Source organism: Colobus angolensis, unplaced genomic scaffold, assembly GCF_000951035.1.
Source record: "Colobus angolensis palliatus isolate OR3802 unplaced genomic scaffold, Cang.pa_1.0 Scaffold200, whole genome shotgun sequence".
NCBI classification, from domain to species: domain Eukaryota; kingdom Metazoa; phylum Chordata; class Mammalia; order Primates; family Cercopithecidae; genus Colobus; species Colobus angolensis.
Window position 1 is genome coordinate 13,177 of NW_012115156.1, and position 10,568 is coordinate 23,744.

At 41.9% G+C, this 10,568-nt stretch overlaps 1 protein-coding gene across 1 annotated transcript in view; it reads left to right on the top strand.

The window, feature by feature from the left end:
* The first annotated feature begins 307 nt into the window (after positions 1–307).
* Positions 308–10,568, top strand: part of FRAS1 (Fraser extracellular matrix complex subunit 1) — a 455,628-nt gene continuing 445,367 nt past the window's right edge. The window contains exons 1-2 of the mRNA XM_011941729.1: positions 308–824; positions 8,577–8,608. Coding sequence (XP_011797119.1) covers positions 749–824; positions 8,577–8,608 — 108 coding nt within the window. The 5' untranslated portion in view covers positions 308–748. The remainder of the gene's footprint in view (positions 825–8,576; positions 8,609–10,568) is intronic.

A 10,568-nucleotide genomic window follows, 5' to 3' on the forward strand; every position in this document is an offset into this window, starting at 1 on the left:
GTGCAGCAAGCCGCGCCCCCGCAGCCCTCCGCACCCAGGCGAGGGGCGGGGAAGAGAAAGTAGCAGCAGCGCCCCCCAGTCTTTCCTCGGAAGCTTCCGAACAGTCTGCTGCAGGGAGCGCAGCCCAAGGCGGTGCGGTGCGGCTGCAGCGCGGGCGAGTCCCGGGAGCTGCCCGCAGCTCTGCACAAAGTTTCCAGCGAGCGTCTGCCAAGCCGGGTGGCCAGATCAAGGAGTGGGTGTGGGTGGGTCTTTCGGGGCTCCCGGCGACCCGCGGTGCCGACGCAGCGCCTACGTATGGTGCCAAGCGAACTTTAAAAAGCTGCTTCGGACAAACCAGAGCCAGGATTTCTACTGTCGGGGACCCGGGAGCAGAAGGGTCTAGCCCGAGGGAAATGCTGGAAGATCCCATCAGCCGGTGACCAGCAACTTTCCGGCGAGACTTTGACGCGGAGAACTGTGCTCTGCCTCTTATTCTTCCAGAGCTCACGTTGCCGTCCTGCCTTGCGGGGTAGCTCGGCGCGCTCTCCGCCTGAGCAGCGAGCGAACTGAACCCCGCCCCGCCCGCTCCGGCGCCTCCGGGCTGATGAGTGTCGCTCTCGGCCCGTCTATTTCTTTTTCCGGGAGGTAACGGCCCGCGGTCCCCCACCCTCAGTGAGCCCAGGTTCCAGGAGCCGGAGCCAGCGTTTTGACCGAGCCGCTTCTTGGATGCTGAAGGCTGGGCTCCTCCATCGTGGGTGCCGAGGCGGCGATGGGTGTCCTCAAAGTGTGGCTCGGGCTGGCCCTAGCGTTGGCAGAATTTGCAGTATTGCCTCATCATTCCGAAGGTGAGAGAGCAGTGCCGCGTGTGTGTGTGTGTGTGTGTGCGCGCGCGCGCGTGTGTGTATGTGTGAGTGATCGTGCAGTTTAAAAAGCTCAGCAGGTTTTATGGTATTGTGGTTCGGGTGGAAGTTTTTCTGGGGAGGGTGGGGTGGAAGTGAAACTGGAGTAGTCTTTTTCTGATAAGATTCCTACTCCTGATTGTTTTGTATTCGGATTACACCTCCGAGATGGCCTCCCTCTCTGCCCTAAGTGCTTTTGGGTGGGTGGGTGGCCGATGGAGGTGACATCTCTAAAACTGATCCTTTTTCTTTCCACCACCTACCTTTCCCCGAAGGGAAAGCAACTGCATGGAGCACAAGTGAGGAACGAAAAATTGCTCTTACCTGTTTAAAAATACTTCTGTTCCTAAGAAACATACAATCTTTCATCTTAAAGCCCCATCGCTTTCCCGCCCTGCTTACCTCAGTTAGTCTCCCCCTAAAGTCCAGTAAGGATTTTATAACTAACTGGTTGGAGCGTGTTCTGGACGTGGGCAGTTCAGTTGCACTGAAAGAAATCTCTCCAGTAAGGAGAAGCACGAACCTGCCTGCTTCCCAGAACAAAAGTGGTTAATAAGTTCATTCTTTTTACTTCACCCTCCGCCTCCTGGTTTTCCTCTGAGACTCCAAGCTACGTGTAAAACCCCGGAGCCGCAGGAGAGAAAAGGAAGCCGTGAGAGTAGTTGTCGCCATGATATCAAAAGCAATCTGGGCTCAGCCAAATAAATGAGTCAATAAGTAAATCAAGAGTTTGGGGTCATGGGATGCCGGTCCTTGGGAGGCGAGGCGCTCTGATCTCCCACCTGCTCCGAGGAATCGGGGAAGTCGCCACGCCAGTGCTTAGGGAGGGGGAAGGGAGCCGGCGGGCTGGGAGGAAGACGGCTTAATCTACAGCGCCTGGCTCTCGGCTTCCCCTCCTGGCTCCATTCATTATTCACCCAGCTGCAGGAAGAAGAGTTTACCTGCCCAGCCGCAAATCAGAGCCGCGGCTGGGCGGCGGCGGGCGCGGGGCGGGCCGCCCTCTCCGCCCGGGCGCCTGGGAAGGCGCGCGGGGCGGCTCCCGGGGGTCGAGCTCCGGCGCAGGACTGGGGGCTGCGGGAGGCCCGGGGAGGACAAAGCTCTGCCACGGGTCGACCTCCAGTCACTGGAGCAGCTGCCTTTTCTTTGCTGGCTTCCCAAGAGAAAGTGGGGGGCCTTGGGAATCCACGCACAGCAGTGGAGGACTTCCCCTGGGTCCAGGTGCTGCCTTCTGCACTCTTTCGGGATGTGTGTCAAGTGTTTATAATCTCCGGGAAAGGCACATCTGGGGCCTGTGTAGCCTTCTCCCAAGAGTGCAAGTCCTGTAGAAATATGATTTTATTGTATATGTGCGTGTGGGCGCGTATTTGGGGGGTGGGGGGAAAGCTTGCAGGGCTTGATTATAATAGTAAACCAGATGAGAGAGTCACCCCAGGCCACCCAAACCTGAACTTGGTATTTAGAAAAATTAATTTCATTTGGTGGCAGGTTTTTTTTTTTTTTAATTTAGAATCCTATCCCAGCAACTCAGAAAACGTGCTATCACTCCCGGATAGCTCACCAGGGGGCAGTTGGAATGGTGCAGCTTCTCAGAACCAAAACTCTGGAATCAACAAAAGGCATTATTATTAAGAGCCTACAGGGTGCGCTCTTTGGAAGATTGCTTGATCCAGTGCGCCAAATTTAAGAAGTGCCGAATCTTTTGACTGGGAGTTGGGGATGGTGGGGATGCAAAGCACAGAAAGCCGGGGGCGGGGGTGGGGAGGAGGGGTGGACGGGAGGGAGAGGCAGGGAGCGGATATTACTCCAAAGAGTCTTTGGAAACTTTGCTTCTTATTGTTTTACCTTACTGTCAGAGCATTCTATAGCCATTTCACAAATTGGATTGATAAACTGATAGATGTCTGAGAGTTTCCACCCACATCATAATGGTGCTTATCTTATAATGAATGAATGAATGAATGAATGAATGAATGAATGAATGAATGAATAAATGAACATAGCCATTCATTGAGCAAGTGTTGTTTGCCCGGCACTTTGCTAAGCACTTTACATACTTTATCTCATTTAATTAGTTTAATTAAGTAATATCACTCCCACAGACAAAAAACCATTTGTCATCTGATGAGACCTCTGATTTGTTCCTCTCAAGGTTTTCTTTTTCTTTAAAAAATAAGAGCATTGATATCAAGGTTGGATACCTCAAGGATCTTAGAAATCTCCTCAAGTTTTTATTATCAGCCTAGAGAATAATTTTTAAAAATGGAAGAGACATTCACATGTATACTTCCTTGGATGGGATGTATGTTGTGACACCTTTGCTGACCAGCTTATGGTAGAATTTGTCGTTTTCTTCTCAGTGCACAGAGAAAATAATTGTGGTTGGTATGGGTTTGGTCTTCCTCTCTTAGCTGTGTGCTTATTGAGGGGTTAGGATGGTTCCTATTAATTCTTATATCTTCAGTTCAGCTCCTAGTACACAGTAAGTGCTCAAAAAATTGGTCAGATGAACAATATTGCCAAATTATATTCTTTTGAATTAAGCTTAACTGGTGGACTGGCCTCTGATTAGCTCACTAACCTTGAATGAACTGCCTAACTTCTTTGCTCTATAGTTCTGTCATTTACTAAATGAAGTCAATTAGGTGATAGTTCTAAAATACTTTGGCTAACCATCAAATATAGAAGAAAAAGAGATCAGTATTTGCTGCCTTATTTGTGGTCAATTGCAATTTTCTGGTTCTAAATTTTATTGTTTTTATTTTTTGAGACAGAGTCTTGCTCTATCACCCAGGCTGCAATGGTGCCATCTCAGCTCACTGCTGCCTCTGCCCCCTGGCCTCAAGCGATTCTCATGTCTCAGCCTCCTGAGTAGCTGGGATTACAGGTGTGTGCCACCATGCCTGGCTAATTTTCATATTTTTAGTAGAGACAGAGTTTCCCCATGTTGGCCAGGCTGGTCTTGAACTCCTGACCTCAAGTGACCTGCCTTAGCCTTCCAAAGTGCTAGGATTACAGGCACGAGCCACTGTGCCTCGCCTCTAAATTTATTTTAATTATCAAAAGAAAAATAAATTTTTACAAGCAAATTATTGGCAGTGTTATTTTATACGGCCTTATATTGCTAAACTGATAAAGTATTAATGCTATGATTTGAGAACTTAATAAAATCAAGAAGTCACAAAGAAGCTTCTAACATGGCTGCTTTCTGAATCGAAGAAACTCTACCATGGCTTTTTCTGGAGACTTATCTTGAGTTCTGTTGACATATGGAAGTCCTGTGAAGTTACACTAGATAAGACAGTGGATAAGCCTTTGGATAGAGAAAGATCATTGAATTGGAGGTTAAGAGAATTGAGCTTTAGTCTGTTCCCTCATTCTCCATGTGATTTTAGCCATTTCCACAAACCCTGAATCCCAGGTTTTTCCTATAAATGCCATTTAACAGGTTACACTGAAGAGGATCATTTGATAGACAATATGTTTTATTTATGGGTAAGTTAAGGTAGTTGGTTCCACTCTGGGCTGGAGAGTTGTTTCGCTGAGAGACTCTATGCTTGAAACTTAATGTTAGGGAAGAAAAGAGCTTGACTGGAAAAAAGTAACCTAATTCTTTCATTCTGCAAGCCTTTATTGAGAGGTTATGTGTCAGGTTATGTCTGGTAGGTGGGTACAGACATCAAAACCAAAGCCAAACCCCCCTGCGCTCAAGGGGTTTGCATTATCTAGAAATCGTTAATGTCATTTGAATAGCAGTAGGGATATGGGAACATTTGGTCCTTGGTGGGTTTCTCAGTACAGAAATGTTAGATGATGGTTGTAACTTTGCATCCTTTGGCTTTTGTAATTACCTGGCGATGGAAATAAAGGGGTGTTGTTGTGGACTCTTATTTTCATCAATTATATTTGCATTGCCCTCTGAAGATTGGATTCTGGGCATTACTCTCCTCATATACATCCTTTAGTAAGGACTCAGCCATCCGTATTCACTGTTATTGACTTGGGTGGCAATATCACCCAACTGTCCTCACACAGATCGTCATAAAATATTCTTTAATGCATGGCTCAGAGCAGGAGAGGGGACTACCACATGTCAAAGTCGGAGCCTCATGCCAAATCTTACCATAGTTCCAAAACAGTTGGCCCACTTTCATTTTAACTACTCTATTAATTGATCTAAATCCTAGTTGACAATAATCAGGACATGAGCTGTCCTGTCAGTTCAGAAAATGATTCTATTTTAAGTACTCCACAGTGCACACAGCCATATGCTGAATTATAACACAGCATAAAGCCTGAACATTTAAATGCCAACTTGTGGCTGCTTGTTCCTAATGAGTCATGTTTTTGTGGTACCATGCTCTTCAAATCTTTTCGTATCTTAATGGTTGTATCTGCCCCTATTTCTTTGAACTAATGGGTCTGACATTTTGTGGTGCTTGGATTTAACTTCTGTAATTTACTCAGTTTACCAATGGTTTCAGGATATATGCAAATTATATCCCAAAATTTCTCCAAAAACATTAGATTTTATACAGTCATCTCATAAAGGAGTACATTATAATGTGCAAAAGGGATTAAAAACAGACATTTACTTGTTTAAATTTTATGCAGTAACATTTTGTCTATGTGACCTGCAAGAAATGAGCCAGCCACACAGGAAAAGAGCAGCTCGGGTCTCAGGATCTGGGCTTCCTTCTTGACACTATAAAATTACTTCAACCTGCAAAACTTTATGCACTTTCTCACAGGTTGTGAGGTGTTAGAACTTAAATTACTTGGCATCTCAGCTGCCTTCTGTGCCCTGAAACCGGCATTGTTCATAGTTAGAGAACTCTCCTCCTGTTGCCTCTGGTTTTTCCTCAGTTTTCCTTTGAAGGAGGCTCATATCTCCTTCTAAATCAGCACCACCTCACAGAATTCACCTTGAGCTGGAATTTTCTTTAAAGTTCAACTAAAGCCATAAATATAAACATTAGATAGACCTGCAACTATTCTTGTACTCCTTAAGCAAAAAAAAAAAATGAGTGGAGAGAGTAATTTTGTTTTCCATATTATGTGAACTGATGGATTAGTGAAAAGACCTCCACTCTGGCTCTTAACCAGAAGCTACGCCCAGTACCCATGTCAACAAACCCCTCAACTTCATCTGCTGGTGGGTGTGTGAGAGAAATATGCTTGCTTTGGATGCTGCATCTGGTATTGGGTGATGATAAATGTTTGATAGGACTGGGCATCACACTGGAATGCTATTTTCTCAAGAGAGTAGAAATGAGATTTTGGAAGCTGTGTTAATGGAGGCTCATTCATGCAGCTGCCTTCTGGGTAGAACTGTTCTGTTTTAGGAAAGCTCTCAGAGGGCAAAGCTTATTTCTTCTGGAATTGTACAATACAGAGCAACCCAAATTGAATTAATTCCTTTTCCTAATGATATAATTTTTCAGCAGTTATATACCATTCTGACTTGAGTCTCCAGCAGATGCATGGTTTGCCCAAGTATAGATGTGGTGCCACACTCAGTGCTACTTTATTTTTTTCATACTGCAGTGAGTTTATCATGGCTATCTAAACTTCCAAAAATGGGTTTTGGTATGGGTACTCGGATACTTCTTAAGGTGCTTGATTTCCTTTGGAGCTTTGAAAAGAAATTGACTTTGGAAGGTAATGCTGTAGAGAGCAATAAAATTATTTGAGGATAGTCTTATTTTAAAGATTAAATTTTGTTTGTGTTTTTTCTAAAAGTTTTTTGTTTGTGTTTTTTCTAAAAGTTAAGCTTTGCTTGTTTATTCTAAAGTTTAAATTTTGTTAAATTGTACCTAAGTGATGATGATCTTTATTCTAAATTTTCTAAACACCAGAAATAATTAAATATATCCATATAAGTAATGTAGAAAGTGACTTGTGTTTATATATATTTATTCGAGATATATAGGATTATTTTATGTACACACATACATACACATACACACACGTGTATACATATATTTCCTTTCTTATGACATAACATAGACGGAACTACTATGTCTTTGAAACAAGATTTCTTTTTTTTGAGACGGAGTCTTGCTCTGCAACCCAGGCTGGAGTGCAGTGGCCGGATCTCAGCTCACTACAAGCTCCGCCTCCCGGGTTTACGCCATTCTCCTGCCTCAGCCTCCCGAGTAGCTGGGACTACAGGCGCCCGCCTTGTGGCCCGGCTAGTTTTTTGTATTTTTAAGTAGAGACGGGGTTTCACCGTGTTAGCCAGGATGGTCTCGATCTCCTGACCTCGTGATCCGCCCGTCTCGGCCTCCCAAAGTGCTGGGATTACAGGCTTGAGCCACCACGCCCGGCGAAACAAGATTTCTTAAGGAAAAATTAGTCAATTAAGAAGAATTTTCCTTCAAGGTTTTATCTCAAGTTATTAGAATGTCAGAGATATAAAAATTATTTCCATAAATTTACCCACAGAGATCTTTGATTCAAACCTAAGTGTAAATAGTCATCTCAGTTTTCTTAAAGATTGTTCTTAATTCCATTATTGGAGGAGAAGGTAGACCATTTCTTTCCTAAGAAGTTAATATTTTTGGGACTTCATAAATGACCCATTAGAGGTAAGCACTGTGGTAAAATAATGCCCTTGTCTCTTTAGAAACCAACTGTGGAGCACTGTTAAGATATGCTTCACCTTGGTGTGTATATACTGTTCAAATCTGTTTTGCAGACTCAGTTTCTGAGAGAGTAGGTGATAGCACACTGCCCATCTCTTTCTAAGTTAATTCAAGATCTGTTGTGCAGCTCAAAAATTGGTTGGGAATGTGTGTATATTTTTTTAAATTAAGATTTCAGTTTTATAGTATGTGTATGTATACTACAAATACTACATATACTATTTATACTATATATGATACATATAGTATATAGTGGGTATATATATATGTGTATATGCTATATATAGTATATAGTGGGTACATATGTATATATATGTGTATATTTGTGTATATACTATATGTAATAGTATATATGTAACAGTATATATAGTGTATATATTCTCTCTATATATGTAGTACACACACACATATATAATATAGTGGGGTAGATGCAACACTTCATCATCCTTAGAAAGGAAGTACACAAGAATAAATTCACAAATGGAGGATGTAGGCACGAAGTGCTAGGAGCTCAGAGGAACATAATCTGGTGGGCAGGAGAAGTTTCACAAAGGAGATGGGATCAAGTTTAAAGGGCTTGACTAGACAAAGTACATCTCTTGTAGGAAATGAAAATGAGCAAAGGCATTGAGACATGTAAATATATTACAGGATTCTAAGTTGGCCTCTTGGGTTGAACTGGAGACTTAGTGTAAGCAAACAGTGGCAGGGAAGCCTGAATAAGTAAATGGGATTGGATTATGGAGGCTTTGCTGACTTATCACCAAGAAAAATATTTACTGTATTTATAGCATGCCGTTATAAATACATTTATCTTAAAACTCAAGTCATAAGTTTTAATGATGCTTTTCCTCATGTGTGTCCAAGGAATGTTGTTTTGGTGTGTGGGGTTATTTCCCCAGGGGAAGAATGCTCAAGCTTTTAAGATTTTGGAAGAAGCACATTTTACTGATTTTGATGCATGTAGATGCAGTTTTAGCAGCAAGCTTGCTGGGGCAGTGCCTACTGGTTTATTATGCATCCCTTTTAATTCTTGTTTTGTTTTTCTCCACAGGTGCTTGTGTCTATCAGGGTTCCTTGTTGGCGGTAGGTCATTCTTTACATACTTGGTTTCTTTCATTTGAATGTAAAATGCTTGATTGAAGTTCCTGAGTGAGTGAGTTGACCCTATCATTGTAGAATATGTTTATTTTTCTTCACAGTTTGAGGATTAGCCCTCATTCGGGCACAATGATGCTCAATTATTTAATACCTTTTCCAGAGTGAATTAGTTCCATTTGGATACTCAGGTATTGGAAGAGAAATCCAAACACTCAACACACAATTAGCATTCTGTGGCTGTTCTTTGTGTTCTTTTAATCAGAGAGAAAATTAAATCCCATCCTTTTGTCAGATACAAACTGAAACACAATTTGTTTATCTTCTGGTTGCATTTCCTTCCCACTTTGAACCCTTCTCCAAAAAATATGATTATTAAATTAAGTAGAATAGGAAGGATGTCTGTTATTATATTGAATTATAAACTTAAGTTTTGGTGAACAGCAAATAAATTAACATTTATTTCTGAACTCTTGACATATAGCGTAAAATTGATTTTGAATTTAATGTCAGAATGACTTGGGGGGAAAAGTTGATGTAAGTCTCATGCATTTCTTTTCATTACTAATGCACTATGGTGCATAACAGTGTGTTAAAGCCTTATTGAAAAGACTGTCTACACTCCATCAATTCTAATAAATGGTGTGACAAATCATTCTTCACCACATTTTTATTTTGGTTTAATAAATGCTATAATAAAACTGAACTGAGATGGTTGGAAAGAGTTTGCTCATTTACATCACAACATGCTATTGACATGTGTGATATTAATAAGTCATCTTAGATTATCCTTGTGGTATTGAAATAGATGAGGAATATCTGAAGTATCTAAGAGTCTAGGTAATTGTAGATATTCACAGTAATATTCTTGAATCTGCACTTTATATGTAGTTACTGCTCGAGAGGTTTATATTTTTTCTTTATATTTTTCTATTAAAAATTAGGAAAAAGCCATTTTTATTCTATTTGTCATTCCATATTCTGCCCTGTTTATTCTTTAATATGTTTTAGGAATCATTTGCTCTAAAATATGTTATCACTTTTGGGGAGCTATAGTAGATATTTAGACAAGTCAGTTATCCATGCTAATAAAAGAGAGTTATTTACTGTGTAGACTACTTCATAACTTTTCCATATATTTTCATAAGTATTCATATGTCTGATAATAGACCAATGAAATAGGCAGGCCATGTATTATTTCATACTCTTCCCCCTCTTCATGGAAAGGATGAGAAAGAGATGAAGAGATTTGCTAGAGGTAATTGACCATTAAGGGTGGACCAGAACAAGACATCCTTTCTTCTTCTGTTGTTCTGCCTATATGTGAAAAAAAGTGGCTAGACCATCTTCTATATTTAACTTTGCTATGTGTTATTGTACATTCGAATATGAAAGGATCAAGTAATTGGAGAGGTCAGTTTGATCAAGTTAAAAGGAGAAAGAACCCAACCAACTTGAATTTATTAGATGACCTTGCTTCCCTCTGTACCATGCCCTAGCTCATCCCAGGGCTCATGGCTGCTCAAGGTTAGTGGGCTGCACTCTCCCACACCAGCAGACTCCTCATTCCTCCAGGTGACTTCTTTGCTTACCAAGGCTCTGCTACATTTGTTTCTTTTTCTTTCTTTCTTTTATTATCATTATTATTTTTGTGTGTGAGACAGGGTCTCATTCTGTCACCCAGGCTGGAGTGCAGGGATCTTGGCTCACTGCAACCTCTGCCTCTAGGGTTCAAGTGATTCTCCTGCCTCAGCCTGCCAATTAGATGGGACTACAGATGCACACCACCACACCCAGCCAATTTTTTTTTTTTTGTATTTTTAGTAGAGATGGAGTTTTGGCATGTTGGCCAGGCTGGTCTTGAACTCCTGATCTCAAAGTGCTGGGATTACAGGCCTGAGCCACTGCGCCTGGCCACATCACATTCATTTCTGCTTATCTCCCCCAA